We start from the raw sequence: 19925 nt of genomic DNA, 5'->3' as shown, positions 1-19925 counted from the left end.
TTTTATTCTATAGACTTAAACAAAAATTGATTGAGTTCAACTCATTGACTCATTGACAAAGTGTACACAAAATATAATTTGAGTGTAAGATAACACCCCATTTATTCTTATAGAACAATTATCTCGATTACAGACTACATATTCCAATATTTTAAATAAGTACTAAGCCAATTTTCTAGTTCCCTCGTTACAAAGAAAATTTATGTTCAAAATATTGTAATAAACTTACAAATTCAATCATGTATAATTCATTGCCAGATAGTAAACTGGTATACAAAATATTAATGGAGTCATTTCTGAGTCATTTTCAAATATAAATCGCAATCGAAATGAAAACATTTCTAACATGATAATTTTGTTGACAACTTTACAACGATTTAAATCTTTTTCTTGGTACGAAATTCGTTTCTCAAATTGTTTTTATTAGCTTAAATTAGTTTTTGGAGTATTCAAAATATCTTCTTAGAAGGGTTTTTCTAAATACTGAAATACTGCATAAGAGCATTAAACTTTCGTTGTTAATCTTTGGTTTTTAATTTTATATATTTTTGATGTTGTTTTTTTTTGGAATTTTCTGTCATTATCCAACAATTAGCTAGACAAATGAACGGATATGACAGACAGTTGTTTCGAGAAGAGTTTTTTGTTTTTCTGTTGCTTTCAGGTTATGTAAACTGGGAAATAATGCGACAATGACAATGACAGGGCACTATAGTACAGCACCACCAGCACCAGCACCACCATCAACCATTAACATCGAGAAAAGCAGTAGCCAAGGGCTTTTTGGGGAAATTATGTTCATTAAAAAGGTTTTTTTTTTTTTTTGGGGATAATCAAATTTTTGTACCTTTTCCTTCTTCCTCCGGTCTGATGTACAACTGAAAATTGTGCGTACTTAGATGATGAATTGATTGCTGACTGAATGTCTCTCCCTTTCCCTTCCCCGTCTCTTCTCTTCACCCGTAATTACACGGTTGAGTAATAAAATTGTAAACTTTGATCTCTCTATATTTCAACTTCGACTTTTGGTCGTTAATTGGATATTATTATTATGATGAAGAAACTTTTTGATGTCACATTAAGTAGCAGCAAAGAGAGCGTGAAAAATTTCCAAATAAATTTTAAATAGCAAAATGACACTTGAAATTTTAAGTCAATCAATTAGGTTTCTTAACTATTAATAAGCAAGAGAGGAAGTGAATGTATATGGAATCTTCGACAATAAGTTACCCTGATTTCATTTAGACTTTCTTTGTCTAAGTAGAGTAGAGATTTCCAAGAAATAAATCCACCTGGAACACTCTCTCATAACAAATCACAACAGTAACAAAAAAAGAAGAGGAAATAACTAACAATAATCTTAGATTTAGTACACAATTTCACATTCCAACAACTGGAAAACCCACGCATTTATAATTCCATTCCATTTTTTTTTCTGTTGTCATTTTCCCATGGTTTTCTTTGACAAAAGGAATTCTTATCCCCCCCATCCCATTGTCGTCTGGTTATACTCTTCCTCTGTGTGACCCTCAAAGTTAAAGCTTTTACATGGTCAAATGGTATTTTTGCTCCAACTCCTCTTCTTCTTTTATTTTGAGTTTTTTTTTTTTATCACTTTGTACAATTTATTATCTGTAAAATACGCCCACGCTTTTTAAATGTTTGAGAATGAAAATGTTTCACTCTTATTCTCATATGAACGACGAATATCATGCAAATGAACAAGAACAACAAAAGCAAAAGCAAAAAGAATACATGACAATAAGCCATAAAACATAAACATGAACAAAACAAAAACAAAGGCGAATGCAAATAGATGAAATCTACATTTTCTTTTATCTTTTTTATCTAGCCAATGTTCATATACCCTAAGTGGTAAAACAAAAACGAAATTGTATAATGGCATTAACAAAGAGTTTCGAAATAGAAAAGAGTTTTATGTCTTTCATATATCCTTTTTTAATCTAATCGTATTGAAAGTCTCCAAACTCAAACTATAAAATTAAGAACCCCTAAAGGTGTCTCTATATCTCTAACAAGATATATTCGAAAACTTATGGATAATCCTTAACGAAAAAATAACTAATGACGGAATTTCTTGATTGCTTGAAATTTCAAGCAGCACATTAAATGCACTTTAATCAAATTTTTGCGTTTTCGAACCACTGTGCATGCCCATGATGCCTGCCTGCCGGCTAACTGGCTGACTGCCTGCCTGGTTGAATGAGTGAATGAGTGAGTGAGTCATTCTGCTTGTGCTTCGGTTTGTATGTTTGACCAACGCGATGACGATACGGTGGCGTATGCTTATTTTTGTCTCCATCCCTCTCGCTCTCCCTCTCTCTTTCTTTTTCGCTTTTACGAGTGGCCAAAGTCATTTGCATAGCCACAAAAATTGTGCATGCCAATGGATTTTCTTTTATTATTATTATTATTTGCCTTTTTTCTTTTTGTCAACAGACGCGTCGACGACGGCAACACCAACAACAATTAAAAGTCAATTTCATTCACAAAACAAATACTAAAATAGACAATAAATATGTGTGTATATGTCTGAGTATGTGTGTGTTGTGTGTGCGTTGTTTTTGTGGACACAAGGGCCCAGTGGACGGTTGGCCGGTTGGCTGGTCGCACGGCTTTTTGGTCATCGTTTTCAAGTCACGTGATGAGTGGCCTATGAATATGAATGGCATTTTCATGTCTGTAAACTTCAAGTTCAACTACCTTATAAAGATGAGCACACACACACACACACACACACACACCAAAAAAAAGTTATTGTTAATAGCCACTACTAAAAGGGGTACTAAAATGATAGGGACTAGAGTTATTATTAGTTAAAGTTTTAGCACAATTTGGACTTCTTATTCTTGACATTCTTATTTCGTAAACGAATTTCTCTTCATCAAAATTTTAAAGAAGACAATCTTTAAGATAGAGCAAGCAAATTAACTATGAAATGGATAAAGGGCGCAATAATTTTTGTAGTGGGTCGTTATTAAACATAAAATTAACTTTACCTTGAAGTCAATGGTAAAAATACAACTACATACACACACACACTTAAAGTTGCACCAGGTGCGAAAAAACGAAAAACTTTCAGTTTTTCCCTATAGACATATGTATAGACATTTTGTTTTTATTGGCCACCAATGTGAGGCGGCAAGGACATAATCATTGCACCATGCCAAAGTGAAACTAACCAACCTCGAGACTCTGACGACCATTGAGCTGAAGAGAAGAAGAGGGTCGGGTCGTTGAGTGGATCGATAAAACAGTTGGCGCTGCTGCTGTAGTGCACATAGAACACTTCCTCCACATCGCTTCACCTCTCCGCCCTTCTGTTCGCTCAAGCCCTTTCGCTCTATAGCCAGCATCATCTTCTTCTTTCCAATGACATTCAATTAATTTGCCCACTAGAAAACATAAGAATATGTATAAGAGACGAAGAGAAGATGATGATGATGCGATTTTATGGAATGACACTTGGTGGGCTCTTTGCCAAAGGTTTTTCCCCATTATTGATTTTTCTCTTGCTTTTGTCTCTCTATCTCTCTCTCTCTCTCGCTCTGTCTCTCACTGTCTGTATATCTCTTTCTACGTTCCACCGTTGTTTCACTTTAATAATGTGTATTTATTGCACTCACTTGATTTTTACATCAACTTCTTTTGCGTACATTCTATGCAACATATGCTGGCTGTGGTCTGGTCCAATGTGTGGGCTCTCTGGAGAGGGCTTCTGAGTTGAGTCAAAGTCGTCGTCACATGTCAAACACGACAAAGTTGAATGGGTGTGTGTGTGTGTGTGTGTGTGTATATAGGTGTGTGTGCTCTTATCCCTTAGCCTTGAGTATGGAATCCTTACAAAACGACGACGACAACGACGAAAGAAAAAAAAAAAAAAGTATTAAAGTGGTAAAATTGCCCCGCTGGCGCTACGTCACATTCGTCCTTCCAGCCTTCCCTAGCCCTAGCCTAGCCAAGGGTGGAATTTTCTTTCTTTTATACTTTTTTTTTGCCAAGTGCAGGGCCAGGACCATGCCTTTACCATTTGGTCCCTCCCCACACAGCCCTTCCCTTAACTTTCCTTTTGTTTTCGCGTCTTCTTTTTCACTTCTCCGCGTTGGTTTTTGTTTTTCAACTTGGTTGGATAATTTTACTAGTTCTCGTACAACATTTTTTCGCACTCTTCGTCCTGTCGGGCGTCGGTTGGCGTGAGGGTCAACGAAAACTTGCCCCTAAAGTTTGCTTCTTTTTATTTTGTGCGCCATATGCAGATATGCATTTCAATAGGAAGAAGTGAAATTTGTGTGAATTTCAAAAGGTTTCTTACTAGTTACTTGGAATATCACATAGTGATCATCAAAAGAAGAGGGCAAAGGAATAAGAAAGTAATATTAAGAAGCTAAATGTCTCTATATCTACTCGTCCAGAGAACAGAAATTGAAAGCTTGTTTAATTTTGTTAGTTCAGGTCTATTAAATTATATTTTCATTTCATAATTCCCAAAGCCGTCAAATTGAAATCAAACCAAGCAAAAAGGGAATGTTTTTTACCCCATTTCCCTTGGGTACTTTTAGTTATTTTTTTGTTTTTTACACCGCCTTTAACGGAAGCCAGAGAAATGACTAATTAAATTTAAACCGTAAAAGTTTATTACTGTTGACTGGCCACGCCCCTGACAAGAGAATGGGGTAGGTAGGTGTGTGTGTGTGTGCATGTGAATGAAATCGGACAAGTATTTTAGTAGTTAAAAGGAGAAGTAGAAGCCAGAGGCTAACTTAACTTAAAACCAAAGCTGATGGCCCAAACCCCAAGACCCAAGCAAGTCCAAAGTATAATATAAAAGCCCTTGAGCTGGAAAAAAAAAAACTCTGACAAAACGTGAGACAAGAGACGAGAGAGAAAAAAAGATCCAACAACAAAATGCATTGAATGGACTGTGAACGAACTAATGAATGAATGAATAAATGAGAATGAGAATGACAAACTGACTGACTAAGTAAATTATTGAATGGGCGACACAGACAGACAGACAGACAGACAGAAGGAACGACGACGACAGAGTCTGCAAATGAATGAAATGAGAAAATGAAGCATAAAAGTTCCTTTAAGAAGTGCATTTCAATAAATCACACAACATTCTCAACAACATTTTGTACACATGATGGGCAATAAAGGCGTGTTGCGGCCAGGAGGAGGGGTGGGAGGGGAGGAGAGCTCTGTGTGTACGATGACAATAATAAATGAGCAGACACATCAAGTTTAATAGAAGCTTTCTATGTTCTATGGACAAGGCCAATTGTGAAACAAAAGAAGAATAGAAAAACAAAACAAAACAAAAATACAACGAAAAAAAAAAAATGTCATCAAAGACTCAAGTCATTAAATGGTCAAACAAAACTAAAACTAACAAAAAAAAAAAAACCTGTCTAAAAGAATATGTTGAGCAAAAAAGACAAAAACTATTTCCACAAAATGATCAAAAAGAAACATTGACTAACAATTCCAAGCTTTTGTTTAAGGAGTTTTCTATGCATAGATAAATGTTTGTTAATTAGTAAAGGATTTATCATCGGGAATCGATCAAATAGTTAATAACAAAAAGTAATTTTTTTAACCTCTTTCAAAGACTCACTAGTTGAGAGACTCATAAGAGATTCCAAAAGAGTCTAAAATTATGTGAAAGATCGATAGTTGATCTGTCCTTACAGCTCCTTTGGGCCCAAAAGTTGACTTGAAGGGAATTTAAGTTAAGTTTCCGAAGTAAAATGGGAAAACTTAAAAATATTTAAAGGTAATATAAAGGGATATCATTTTTGAGATCCAGGAGGTTAGCTAGTCCTGCACATAATGTCCTGAAGCATAGAAAATATGGTGACTTGAGAGTGAGTGCTCTATATTTGACTTAAGCTTCATTTCACTTGACTCTTTCTCTCTCTCTCTCTGTGTGTGTGTATGGGTGTGTATTTGGCCATTTAGCTCAACTTGAGCCGAGTCCCACATCATCATTATGATCATTATCGTCATCGTGTCATCCTCATCGGCATAATCTCTTTCCCTCCTCCTCCTCTTCTACATACATGAATGAAAACTCTCAACAACTTTGCTCCAATTCCTACTAATAACTTGCATAAGTAGCTATAATGGCGCGGAGATGTGAGATGACGATGCCCCTTCCCTCTGCCCCTCATGCCGCATGCCCGAATGTCCCCATGTAGCGTCTCCTCCATCCGCCATGTGTGGTAGACAATTTTGAAAGTTCATTGGCCTGCCGGCCGCTTTGCCTTTGCCTCTGCCTCTGCCTTACGATTTCAAGTTTAATTCTTTTTTTCTAACAAAATTACATTTTTTTGTGAGATGTCAAAAAGTGGGGGCGTGGCAACAGCAACAAATGAAGATTCTTTTCTTTTCATTTCATTTTTCTATTTTTCACTTAAAGCATTTAGTATTTTATGTTTATACTAAGTGTTTGGCCTCTGCAGACTTGGCTCACAATCAGACTCTTCTCTCATCTTGGTTTTCTAATTGGTCTGTTGTGGTTTAGGCCGCTTTTGATGTCATTTCATCTAACTAACTGTAAATACAATTCTGTACATACAACAACAACAACAAAATAAAAACATCGCATCATCTTAGAGTTAGTTATTTTTTGTATAAAAGAAAAAACACAAATCAAATGATGATATTCTCTCTCTCTCTCTCTTTCTCTTTTCCTTCTTATTCCCTTTTCTCTACGTCTATTCCTCTCTCTCTCTCTCTTTCTTCTGCAGGTACGAAACACAGCTCTTTTCGCAGCCACCAAGGCAAATATCACATAAATTTAGGTAACAACAACAACAACAACAACGCAACAACAAAACAATTTAAACCATTTTTTTTCGTTTTGGAAGTGTCATTGTTATTAATTACAGTATGTTGTATATAAGTACATATTAGAGTATAAGACATGAAAATCGGTCATCAGTTTCAATTTAAAAGATCAGCAAAGATCCAAATTCAATTTCATATTATGTTTTGATTTCGATCGATATCATCATATCATCTCTATACTTAGTCATTCCATTACAATCAATGGCTATATTGCTAGGATTTGAACTGATTCTAGGATGATGAATGTTTCAAAAGTCCATCTCTGATGGGTTTCCATCTATTCTCTCTGACTCAAAATATTCTTTTGAATGACTCGATGCAAGAAGTGAATAAGAAAAGAAAATAAACAAATCATATCAATGAGTCATACATAAAGAACAAACAAAAAATTGGACCAATTGGATACACAATTACCATAAGCAGCAGCTAATCTCTGTCAGACTCAGTCCCCAGACTATAACACAAACGCATTCACACACACACACACACACACACAACAGCAACACGTAAAATTGATATATACCACATATAATATCCGCTCTGCACAGATCAAAGTCTCGTCTGACTCTTCCCCCCCGCCCACACACATTGCTCGGTTTCTATATAGTGCAATATCAGTATTCCCTTCCCCGGTGAGGTTACCTACCATGTTTTTTTTTTTTTTTTGTTTTCTGTCCCGGACTATTAATATTTCCTGTCTCGCGCGCATAAATTAACCATATTGGGGCCCATCTATTTGAAGGAGTGGTAAATCAAGAGAGAAGTGAAAAGGGGAGGTGAAGCGGCGGAGATGATGAAGAAACCCGAAAGACAGAACCCTTCTCAATATATTTCATTAAGTATTTATTATTTGAGTTTTATGACTTTGAGAAACATACACACACGCTCACACACACACACACCACCACCACCACCAACGCATTGCATAACACCCACCCACATCTAATAGAGCTAATAGAGAGGGGAAGGGGGCGAAGCGCACTTCCAAAAAAAATGAAATAAATTTAGGAAATTTTGGTTTTGACTTTGACTTAGAGACTAGAGAATAACGGTGTCTTATGTCATGAGATGAGCTAAGGCGGGGGGTGAGGAGACAGAAAGCAAAATAGAGGGAGAGGTGGGGAGTGTGGGCTCCAAAACGGAAGTGGGTAAAAAAAAAACCCGTTGAACGAAATAAATATGTAAATTTTCTCAATTATTTGTAATAAGCCAAATGCATCAGCAGAGTGAAAGAGGGGGGATAGAGAGAGAGAGAGAGAGAGCACACTAATAGAATTTAGGAAGAGGTAAAACACTTTCATCAACGACATTCAAATACTCTGTAATACGAAAGGGTGCAATAATCAGAATTAGTGGTGGATCTATGAAGAAATCGTTCCACTGGGAAATTTCTCTCATTTCCCACAGGAGTTTTTTTTTTGCTTGTTGAGTTTTCCCACAGGTGAACGTTTTAATTGTTAACCCCCCTTGTACCTGGCAGAAGAGTATACGATGGAGGATCCCCCCCTCCTTCCCCTTCACATAGTTGTGGCGACAGCTTCAGCCAGAAGTTAGATCAGTTAGAAACTTCCCACAATAAAAGCGTATTGTTGTGTTGTATTTCGTTCCTGCTTGAATCGTTTTGTGTAATTTTATGCCGCTCTTTATGCATAATTTATTTTCTCAATGGAAAAAGAGTTTATCTTTCTTTCCATCCGTTCGTGTTTTCACCCCTCCTCCATCCCCCCCCACACACAATATTCCGCATTTATCCAATCCACAAATGCTCCACAAATTGCCCGCATTCCTGTGTGTTTGTCTCTCTCTCTCTCTCTCTCTCTCTTTCTCTCTGTCTCTGTGTGTGTCTGTGTGAGAAACGGGTTTACCTTGACAGTAGGAACTTTTGCTCTTGTACATTGTTTTGTTATTTTTTATAAGATCGGTTCACTCAACTTCCAACTGCAACTCTAACTAAAATACTTTATTCTCCTTTCTCTTTCTATTTCTCTTTGTTTCTCTTCCTCTCGCTCTCTCTCTCTCTCTCTCTCGCTCTGTCTCTCTCTTTCTCTGTCTAATCTATTACAGAAGCTTTGCTACAATCACGTCCATTGCCACACATTCCGGCCGGTAGTACGGCAGCCTCATTGCTAGCAGATGCCGCTGAATTGCAACAGGATTCCGGCGTTCTATCATCAATGGGTGGAGGAGGTGGTCATAGTTCGACCACATCTGTCTTTGAATCAACACATCGCTGGACTTCCAAAGAGAATCTCTTAGCCCCCGGACCAGAGGAAGATGATCCACAGCTATTTGTCGCATTATATGATTTCCAGGCCGGCGGAGAGAATCAATTAAGCCTGAAAAAGGGCGAACAAGTCCGTATCCTGAGCTATAATAAATCCGGTGAATGGTGCGAGGCACATTCCGATTCGGGTAATGTCGGTTGGGTGCCATCCAATTATGTAACGCCACTCAATTCATTGGAGAAGCATTCCTGGTATCATGGTCCCATTTCACGTAATGCTGCCGAATATCTATTAAGTTCGGGCATCAATGGAAGTTTTCTAGTACGCGAAAGTGAAAGTTCGCCAGGCCAAAGAAGTATTAGTTTGAGGTAAGTACCCAGCCTCTCTTTAGAGATCTGCATGAATACATTTGAGTATATTCAGCTCTCTCTTAATTCCAATTCAAATTGACAAATGTTTTTCCTTTTACTTTCCCACAGATACGATGGTCGTGTCTATCATTATCGTATCTCTGAAGATCCTGATGGCAAAGTATTTGTCACACAGGAGGCCAAATTTAATACACTCGCCGAGCTAGTGCATCATCATAGTGTACCACATGAGGGTCATGGCCTGATAACGCCTCTACTCTATCCAGCTCCTAAACAAAATAAACCCACTGTCTTCCCGCTAAGTCCAGAGCCCGATGAATGGGAAATTTGTCGTACCGATATAATGATGAAACACAAATTGGGCGGTGGCCAATATGGCGAGGTATACGAGGCTGTCTGGAATCGTTATGGCAACACTGTGGCCGTCAAAACACTCAAAGAAGATACAATGGCTCTCAAGGATTTCCTGGAGGAGGCTGCCATTATGAAAGAGATGAAACATCCCAATCTAGTGCAGCTAATTGGTAAGTGAAAATTGCAAGTGGAGACAGCTTTGAATCCAAAGATTTGTCTACTTTTAGGTGTCTGTACACGTGAGCCACCATTCTATATTATCACCGAATTCATGTCACATGGCAATCTGCTGGACTTTTTACGCTCTGCCGGCCGTGAGACTCTAGATGCTGTCGCCCTTCTCTATATGGCCACACAGATTGCATCGGGAATGAGTTATCTTGAATCACGTAACTATATCCATCGTGATTTAGCTGCCCGCAATTGTCTGGTGGGTGATAATAAATTGGTCAAAGTGGCCGATTTTGGTTTGGCCCGTCTGATGCGAGATGACACATACACGGCGCATGCTGGAGCCAAATTCCCAATCAAATGGACCGCCCCGGAGGGATTGGCGTATAATAAGTTTAGCACTAAATCGGATGTATGGGCCTTTGGCGTTCTACTATGGGAAATAGCGACATATGGGATGTCGCCATATCCGGGCATTGATCTCACCGATGTCTATCATAAGCTAGAGAAGGGTTATCGCATGGAGCGACCGCCCGGTTGTCCGCCCGAGGTTTATGATCTGATGCGACAATGCTGGCAATGGGATGCCGCGGATAGGCCCACATTTAAGAGCATTCATCATGCTCTGGAGCATATGTTTCAGGTGGGTGGTGACGGTGAGCACATCCAGGTGGAGGTTGAGGTTTGGGATGATGATGATAATGATGATAATAATGATGATGATGATGATGATGAGAATGATTATGATTACGATGATGATGATTATGATATTGATGATGATTATGAAGCTGATGGCGACGATGATGACGATCATAATAATAGATTAACTAAAAATAATACAAATAAAAGTAATAATAATAGAAATGGGCGACAACAGAATACAATGGGCAACAAGCACCACCAGTTACAGCATCCGCACCATTCGCATCCGCATCAGCATCAGCATCGTCAGCGTCAGCGTCAGCATCACAACCACCACCATCGTCGTATCGAGGACGATGGCATTGAGCTTTGATTACAATCAAAGGCATCGCAGGCAAACAGTAGTGATAGCAACAACAACAATATTGATCCACATGAACGTGAACGTATCTCATTCTTCGCTCCGCAGGAATCGTCCATTACCGAAGCGGTTGAGAAACAGCTAAATGCCACAGCAGCCACAGCAACAGCAGCAGGATTGGTTGGAGTAACTGCAGCAACAGCTACACCAGCCAGTGCCTCATCATCGGCATCGGCATCGCTAAGTCTAACACCGCAAATGGTTAAGAAGGGTTTACCACCGCCGCCGCCGCCAAATGCCTCCAGCCTAACACCAGGTGGCCATCATGATCCGCAGCAGCAGCAACAGCAGCAAGCTAGCACACCCATGTCAGGTGAGAGAGAAAATAACATTTGTCCCCCCCAAATATGGTTATTATTATACATGTATGTATGTATATATCCCCACTCCATTCACAGAAACCGGTTCCAGTTCTACCAAGCTTAGCACCTTCTCTAGCCAGGGTAATAAGGGTAATGTACAAATGCGTCGTACAACCAATAAGCAAGGCAAACAGGCTCCAGCACCGCCCAAAAGAACTAGGTAAGTATTTATTCCCATTGCCTACTTTCTGCCAACTTAATTATTGATCCTTTCATTTCTTAATACTTAGCCTGCTCTCTAGCAGTCGGGATTCAACATATCGTGAGGAGGATGCACGCAATTTTATTGATGAACTCAACAATGCGACCACCTCATCGGCGACGAATGGTAGTAGAAATTTGAAATCTGTCAACATTTTCAGTCAGACCCTATGTAGAAATTTTAAAACCCAAATTCCTACCCACAAACCACAACAACAACAACAACAAATACGTACACAAACCGTACAACAACAACAAAAACAACATTTATTACAACAACAACAATTGCCAGTACGGCACCAACAACAACAACAGTATTCAATTAAAAAATCGTCTTCCTGCAGTAGTTTCCTTTACGACATATTTTTTCGAGGTATTTTTTTGTCAATGGAGTAAGAATTTCCATTTTTGTTTTGTTTTTTCTGTTACTATTGGGTTCGCTTTCTCTGTTTCTCTCTGTTAATATGTTAATTTATTTTGAATTTTGTTTTTTTCTTTGTATTTTAAGTACTTAATAGAAAGAATTGTTGATATTCTTTATTGTTAATTTCTTCTTTGTTTAAGCATGTTTCTTTTGAAATGTAATTGTTTTACAAGAATAGTTTTTCATATGCCTCTAATCTTCTTTAAGAATATCAACAATTCGTATTATTTGTATACCCTTGCAAAGGATAATAAGTTTATAGACATTTTTAGATCCATATGTCCGTGTGTCTGCGTTTTAAAGTAATTTTAAATCTATTCAACTATTTGCATTCTATGTTTAGTATAAACTTTTATGGTCAGCAATTCCTTTTTAGAATTTATTAGTACACAAATTTTTTAGAATTTAATACAAATTTCTATTGACTATGTCAATTATGCAGTTCAGCGAATATTTTATGAAATTCACAAACAAATGATTATAACTGACTCCTTTATAGCACCTTTTAATGAATTGCTTACGATCCAGTTTCTTTAAAAACATTTTCAGATATTTAAGTATTCAAATAATTATGTTGTATGCAACAAAAGGACTCTGAACAGAGTCATTGCAAGGATATATAAAAGAGTATTCGGCCTAGTCGAATATTTAGTTTTATTTAGTTTTCACTTTTCTCTAAATTGTTTATATATTGGTTCTTTGTTTTATCTTTCTACTTTTGTATTATTTGTTAACTAAATTTTAATTAATTGTATTATTTTGTTGCAGTAAAATCTCAAGTAAGGATTATAATATTTAATTGTGGACACTCCTTTTAAAGTTCTTTTCCATTGAAAATTTATTATTTGTTTAACTAATATCCTGAATGCTTACAACATAGATTAAAAAAAATGTTAAATCTTAATTGTTGTTAAAATTTATTGATCAAGCTTTTAAAAAAAAACCAACTAACAAACAATACAAACAAAAATAGTAATCTATAAATTTAATTTTCCTAATTTCTATGAAATTATTACCTTAAAACTTGTAGGTCCATAAAAAATTATTTAAAATTGGATCCTAAAGCTTTTGTTATTTAAAAAAAAAAATTCTTAAATTTTGCTTGAGTTTCTGTGAGCATTCTAAAAAGTATTTTAGGAACTTTTTCTGTTGATGTTTACGTCTTAAATTATGCTTATTAGTTGTTTATTTATTCGTATTTTTTTTAATATTTTTAATTATTGTTTTGATGTTTTTTTGGTATTGGTGTTTTTCTTGGTATTTGATTATTTCTTGTACTTTTCGCCTGACAAAATACACTACCAAAAACAAGACCTCACATAAACCAAATACTCTCACACACACACACACACACACACACACACACCACAACACACCCTGTCCTTAATACCATTGAATTGAAGCACACATTGAAGCACGTTACGGGCATGAGTTATCTCTATTTATTTATTTATATATATTTAAAATTGTTTTTAATTTAATGCTCTTCCTTTTTTAATTTTGTGTTAGGTCTCACACGTGAAATTAACAATTTGACACAACGCTATGATTCGGAAACCGATCCGGTGAATGATCCCGATACGGATGCCACTGGGGATAGTCTTGAGCAGAGTTTAACTGCGGTCCCCACTAAAATGCAGCATTCGTTACTTTCCAGCGGCGGTTTGGGTCCCCGTTCCTCTCAGCAGCATAGCTCATTTAAGCGTCCCACTCCGGTGATGGGTAATCGTGGTCTAGAGACGCGTCAAAGCAAACGTTCTCAGCAGCATCAGCATCAGCAGCAACAGCAGGCCGTGCCAAATGGTACCACATCATCCTCTCCACTGTCCGCTGCCCATCCTATAACCGTGGGTGCCCTCGAGGTGATGAATGTGAAGCGTGTGGTCAATCGTTATGGCACTCTGCCCAAGGTGGCACGTATTGGAGCATTTTTGGATAGCCTCGAGGATAGTACGAACAGTGAGGGTGGCAATTCATCCTCCTCATCAAATGGTCATGCGCCAGCTACGCCAGCAGCTAGGATGGGGCCATCGATAACAGCAGCCGCCGTCGGCGCCACGCCGCCATCAGCGAAGGGTGGAGGAGCCAATAGCAATGTGGCCATGTCTGGACCTCAGCAAATGATACGCAGCAATTCATCGGGCGGTGTAACAATGCAGAATAATGCTGCAGCCAGTCTAAACAAATTGCAACGACATCGCACCACAACCGAGGGAACCATGATGACATTCTCCTCATTCCGTGCAGCTGGCTCTAGTAATTCACCCAAGCGTGGAGGTGCTGGTGGCATTAGTGGCGGCGGTGTCGGTGGCGGTGGTGTTGGTGCACCGCCTGCTTTGGCAAATTTAGAATTTCCACCGCCACCGTTGGATTTGCCACCGCCACCGGAGGAATATGAGCAACAACCACCGCCACCACCACCAGCACCAGAGAGTGCTGTCCAGGCCATACAGCAGCATTTGCATGCCGCCCATTTGGTCGCACAGAATCCAAATAGCAGCAGCAATGATGTCAGCAATACGGCGCCCAGCGTGGAGGAGGCCAGTTCTCGGTTTGGTGTCTCACTACGCAAGCGAGAGCCATCGACAGATTCATGCAGTTCGCTTGGTTCACCACCGGAGACCACCGCCGAAAAGAGTCTTCAGCTGAAAGAGAAACTTATTACCGAAATCAAATCGAAGGCGAATAGTGAAACCACCAATGGTAGCCTCCCATCGGCTGCTCCTTCTCTAGTGGATCCAGTATCACTTTTGGTCACTGAACTTGCCGAAAGCATGAATCTTCCCAAGCATCAGCAGCAGCAGCCAACGAAAATAATGACAAATGGCAATGTGCCAAGTGGAGCTGGAGCTGGTGCTAGTGCTGGTGGAACTGGTGGTTTTAAGGCCCAACTAAAAAAGGTGGAACCGAAAAAGTTGCCACAAACTATAACCAAAAATGAGCCAGCCACAAATATAATCGATTTTAAGGCTCATTTGCGTAAGGTTGAGCCACAAGGAGGCAACACTAACAATGTCAATAGCACCAACAACACCACCACCAACTCCACCAGCAACTCGACTACCAGCGCCACCACCACCAACATCATCAACAATGACAATAAAAAGGCCATGCAAAAGACTGAAATCAAAATTGAAACGGCGTCATCGTCAACTATGGATGCGGGGGATGCTCCAAGCACGGCCGATGATTTGGGCAAACGACGTAGCACAGGTAGTATTAATAGCTTAAAGAAACTTTGGGAGCAACAGCCAACTGGTGGAGGAGCAGCTCCTGATTACGCCAGCAGCTCAATTATAAATGGCTCACAGCTATCACCCAAATATGGGTTAAAAGTAGTAGCAAATCCCAATCCAATCTCAATCATAACCAGCACTAAGCCACCGCCGGCTGCCCCACCACCACCGCCCCCGAGCACGACCACCACCTCCACAACCACGAACACCACCAATAGCAGCAAGCAAACTATATCAGCAATAAACAAATCTCTTTCAACGCAACTCTTCACAGATGATGATGCCGCCGCCACCGCCGCCGACCAGAAACCCGAGGATGCCTCCTCACCACAATTGCCCACGGATCATCATCACCACCATCAACATCATCATCATATGGCCCATATGACCCAATCGCTATACACACCAACGCCGCCCACTATACTCCAGCAGCAGCAGCAGCAACAGCAGCAGCAATTGCCACAGAAGCCAGCTGTCCCTCATAAACCCACCAAGCTGACCATATATGCCACGCCCATTGCCAAATTGGCACAATCCGATAGCAATAATTCGACACAAATATCCCGGGAGAGCATATTGGAATTGGTCACACTGCTCGAGGGGTCACTCAAGCATCCGGTGAATGCCATCTCAGCCTCACAATGGTTACAATTGAGCGATAAATTGAATATATTGCAAAACTCATGTGTCATCTTCGCGGAAAATGAATCAATGCCGCCGCATTCGAAATTCCATTTTCGTGAATTGGTCACCCGAGTGGAGACACAATCGCAGCATCTTCGTTCCGCCGGTAGCAAGAATATGCAAGATAATGAACGTCTGGTGGGTGAAGTGGGCCAGTCCCTCAAACAGATATCAAATGCATTGCATAGGTAAATGATAAGAACGGGGATGGACACGATGAATAGTGGTGGGAGGAATGGGATGGGTGGTGAATCGTCATCAAAAAGTGGTGGCATTTGGTTAGATGCCGAAGGTAATTTCATAAAACGTAAGTAGCCACCATCAGCATCCCCCTCCCGGCTCTCTCCGACTAATTCAACCATCCCCGTGCGAGAGACAATTTCGCAGATATCATCAAGAACAACGAATTCTACGAATTCTTCCAAACCAGAAGAATTGATTTTGAAATGAGAAACTGGATACGGCAAACCGAACGAACTTCAAGCCCAGCGATGAAGCAATGAATGGACATTAAAAACATAAAAAAAAACATAAACAAATACCTACAAACAAACACTGCACACCCACACACACACAGACAGACAAACATACAGACTTACACACACATCTAACTAATTAACTAACTATATATATATATATATATATACACGTATATATATATATATATATATACGTAGAATATATCGTACTTGGTAGCCATGTAGTTCTATCTTGTAGTAGTATCTCTATAAAAGGAAAAAAAAAAAAAAAAAAAAAAAAGATAAATTCATATAATTCTAGTCATATATATGTGTGCAGAGAAAAAGCTTCGAAAAGATTAAAATGGATAACTGAGTTGCAAAGCAAATTTCTAAATTATATATATATATATATACATACATATATCCATATATATATCCATATATATATATATAAAATATTTGAATCCTTGTTTTTTTTTTTAATTGTAAAGTAAAGCCAAGTCCTTCCTTTCCTTTCCACTACTCCCTCCCTTGATTCCCCACAAAAAAAAAAAAACGAAAACTTACCAAAACGTATTCTCGCTTTGTTTTTAACTTAACAAACATAACATAAAACCTATTTAAAATATAAAATAAAAACCAACATGTAGACTTTTTCGTATATAAAAATATATATAAAAATTTTTTTTTTGTGATTGTGTCTAATATACATATATATATATATATATACATATATCAAAAACAAATATTACCAACAATATGCATAAATCCCAAAGATATTATTATTATATAAACAAAATAAAATTAAAAAAAAAAAAACAGAAAAACTAAAAAAAAACACACTACTCAATTGGTAATACATACGATACGATACATACATTTATATATATATATATTTTTAGTGGCAAAGACTAAATTTGATTTATGTTCTGAGTACGAAACGATATAGAAAAACAAAAACAAAAAAAAAACATACAAAAACTGCTTTTAAGACATATTTTATTATTATTATTATTATTATTATCATTATATTATCATTATATTATACACATCATAAACAAAAACGATAAACGATGCGACTAAGCGAAACCAATTGTAATTATCTGATATTTTATGGATTTTAAAAAAACAAACACACACACACAGAGACAGACACACACACAACTTTTATACGTAAAACCAAATATTAATAAACAAAGGAAACCACATATTATCAACAATCATCTCTCTTGATTTCAATACAAATCTTAAAAACAGCAAAAATTCGCATGCTCATCCCCCACGCAGCCCCGCCCCCGTTTAACTATCCTATAAAACAAAAACTATCCACAAAAAAAAAAAATTAAGAAAAGACAAATTTAATGCCCAATCTACATACATATATATATATATATATATAAATATATTTCTGTAACTTCTATATTATATTAAAAACAAAAACAAACAAAAACATAAATTTAAAAAAACTGTGCGTTTTGATATGCGCTACAGCATAATATTATACGAAAAAGGATCAAAAAACCCAACAAAAAAAAAAAAACAACACAGAATATTGCAAAAGAGAAATAAAAACGATATTTAAAAGAAAAATAATAATTCGGTTTTGTTTTCAAAAAAGGGTTTCAAAATTGATTGCAATTGATATTCAACAAAGCGCATAAAACGAATAAAACATTCGATTTCTAAGTTCAAAATTACCGCCATTAATCAACCCTTCTGGCAGCGCCATTTTCAGTGAGGAAAATTTACCCAGTGTTAAAAAATGCATACGGTACGAACAAGATGGCAGCTCTGCAGTCCCGAAACATGCGCAAATTTTGTAAATAAACCTTTAGAAACTAAAATTAATTTTGAATAATTAAAAGACACTGACAAACTGTAAACAATGGCCGGACGAGGACGTGGTGGAAAAACTGGAACCTTCACAGCCGAGCAACTGGCTATGCTTGGCTGTAGCAAAGAATTACCAGTACAATCCGCACCGCCGCCCACATTTCCACCTGTGCTCAATAAACCCATCGCCCTGGACACCACAGATGCCGAGAGCTATCAGTTGCAGTGGAAGGAAAAGTTCCTGAATCGCATGCGCGACTCTCCTTATTATGTAGTCTCGGCCAGCATCGAGAAACCTAAAACAGAGATCAAAGATTGGCGTGAACGGGCTCTGGAGGGATTGAAACCCAAAAAAGAACCTGAATTCAATTACAAATTTATGCCCCGCGAGCTGAATATATCGAATCGGAAGCGTAAGGCGGGTGGCGATTCGAGACCCAAACTGCTAGCCAAAAAGAAAACCAACATTGAGGATACACTGAAACTGCTAGAGCAGAAGGAACTGAAATCCGGCGGCGAAAATGACAACGATGAGGCCAAGAAGGAATCGGATTCCGAGCACGAGGATGACAATGATGCGGATCCCGAAGCAGCCCTTGATGATGAAATGGATGAAGAGAATGACTATGGCAATAGCTATTTCGATAATGGCGAAGCCTACAATGAAGACGAAGACAATCTAGACGATGGTCCCGTCTACTGAGGATGATTAGCCAATAAAAAAACATAAATACAAATTTACAGGTTTCAAGTGTTTTGAATTTGGGGGTCACTTAAATTCCTCACCCAAATCTGCACTGGGATTGATAGGAACAGCCTTTGAGCAAACTGCGTAGCAGGCAATTAAAAGCGAAATTCTGAATTTATCGTGTTTGGATCTGTGGATTTTACTACATAATAATGCCACTTTAAGCTTATTTAACACATAATTTGTTTATCATGGTACAAGAAAAAATTTTGACGGGGCTTCTATAACTTAATCCGTGCTGCTGGGGGGTTGTAGTTGAAATGGATCAGACCAGAGGCTTTAACCTGCAATATATATAAGACATTGGATTGTTGATTAAAAACTCAATCCCTCGACATGGGCAAGGAAAAGGCACTCACAAAGCCAATGGTGCCAGCCAGGATGAGAACGCCAGCGGCAAGAACCGCATTGTATTTGGCATTCTGCTGGCTGTTCTGCTCCTTCCAGTCACCAGCTGGCACGGGCAAGTCATTCATGGTGGAATGCTGATGGTGACCACCATGGTAAGCGGCGCGAGACATGGCACCAGCTGCAGAAACAAAAAACAAAAATAAAATCAGTAAAAATTGATTTCCCCCGCTTCCCTTTTCAACAACATTACACTCTTGTTATGTAATTTTTTTTTAAGGGTTAAGCGAAAAAGGATTAATTCGAGGGCCCAAACTTACCATTCTTGAGCAGAAGCCCTTGCTTGACAATGTGCTTGACCAACATGATTAAGATTTGCTGTAAATAATTAAAAATTGAAATTTTTCACAAAAATTTTCGGAGCAAAAACTCACCCAAAGATTTTATAATACAATGTGACCAAAAACTACAAAAAATTTTACAATACCAAAAATGGCACAGCAGCGACCACAGCTGTTCGATCACTTATCGACAAATTTGCAGCTAAAGTGGCGATAATTTATCGATAAAA

General features: G+C 38.3%; 3 protein-coding genes across 8 annotated transcripts in view; 2 read left to right on the top strand and 1 right to left on the bottom strand.

Moving 5' to 3' along the window:
• The window catches only part of Abl (tyrosine-protein kinase Abl), a 28677-nt gene extending 11032 nt beyond the window's left edge, over positions 1-17645 (top strand). For 2 of the 6 annotated variants that reach the window (XM_068287263.1, XM_068287262.1), the window contains 8 exons: positions 6774-6827; positions 8938-9466; positions 9578-9993; positions 10051-10637; positions 11106-11370; positions 11456-11579; positions 11650-11993; positions 13554-17645. In XM_068287263.1, coding sequence (XP_068143364.1) covers positions 6774-6827; positions 8938-9466; positions 9578-9993; positions 10051-10637; positions 11106-11370; positions 11456-11579; positions 11650-11993; positions 13554-16156 — 4922 coding nt within the window. In that variant the 3' untranslated portion in view covers positions 16157-17645. The remainder of the gene's footprint in view (positions 1-6773; positions 6828-8937; positions 9467-9577; positions 9994-10050; positions 10638-11105; positions 11371-11455; positions 11580-11649; positions 11994-13553) is intronic. The other 4 variants (XM_068287267.1, XM_068287266.1, XM_068287265.1 and 1 more) reach the window with 4 other exon arrangements.
• A 548-nt stretch (positions 17646-18193) lies between these two features.
• On the top strand, positions 18194-18999 carry Polr3G (RNA polymerase III subunit G). Its single transcript, XM_068286955.1, has one exon. It carries the CDS (start codon positions 18311-18313, stop codon positions 18959-18961), a length of 651 nt encoding a protein of 216 aa, XP_068143056.1. The 5' UTR covers positions 18194-18310; the 3' UTR covers positions 18962-18999.
• A 121-nt stretch (positions 19000-19120) lies between these two features.
• Positions 19121-19874, bottom strand: COX7B (Cytochrome c oxidase subunit 7B). Its single transcript, XM_068287040.1, has 4 exons — positions 19789-19874; positions 19675-19732; positions 19366-19535; positions 19121-19290 (listed from the first exon to the last, which is right to left on the bottom strand). The coding sequence occupies exons 2-4, from the start codon at positions 19718-19720 to the stop codon at positions 19228-19230; spliced, it is 279 nt and encodes a 92-aa protein (XP_068143141.1). The 5' UTR covers positions 19721-19732; positions 19789-19874; the 3' UTR covers positions 19121-19227.
• Positions 19875-19925: the final 51 nt, after the last annotated feature.

This window comes from Drosophila tropicalis, unplaced genomic scaffold (assembly GCF_018151085.1).
Source record: "Drosophila tropicalis isolate 14030-0801.00 unplaced genomic scaffold, ASM1815108v1 contig_463, whole genome shotgun sequence".
In the NCBI taxonomy this organism is placed as follows: domain Eukaryota; kingdom Metazoa; phylum Arthropoda; class Insecta; order Diptera; family Drosophilidae; genus Drosophila; species Drosophila tropicalis.
Note: the sequence above shows the minus strand (reverse complement) of the source record. Positions and strands in the feature narration are given on the sequence as shown.

What these genes read in the sequence shown, in the direction of transcription:
- Polr3G (XM_068286955.1), top strand. Translation starts at nt 18,311, where the DNA reads ATGGCCGGACGAGGACGTGGTGGAAAAACTGGAACCTTCACAGCCGAG.
- COX7B (XM_068287040.1), bottom strand. Translation starts at nt 19,720, where the DNA reads ATGTTGGTCAAGCACATTGTCAAGCAAGGGCTTCTGCTCAAGAATG. An exon ending in AGGGCTTCTGCTCAAGAATG is followed by an intron (nt 19,536 to 19,674) that starts GTAAGTTTGGGC and finishes TTGTTTCTGCAG; the next exon opens with CTGGTGCCATGTCTCGCGCC. An exon ending in TGGCTGGCACCATTGGCTTT is followed by an intron (nt 19,291 to 19,365) that starts GTGAGTGCCTTT and finishes TATATATTGCAG; the next exon opens with GTTAAAGCCTCTGGTCTGAT.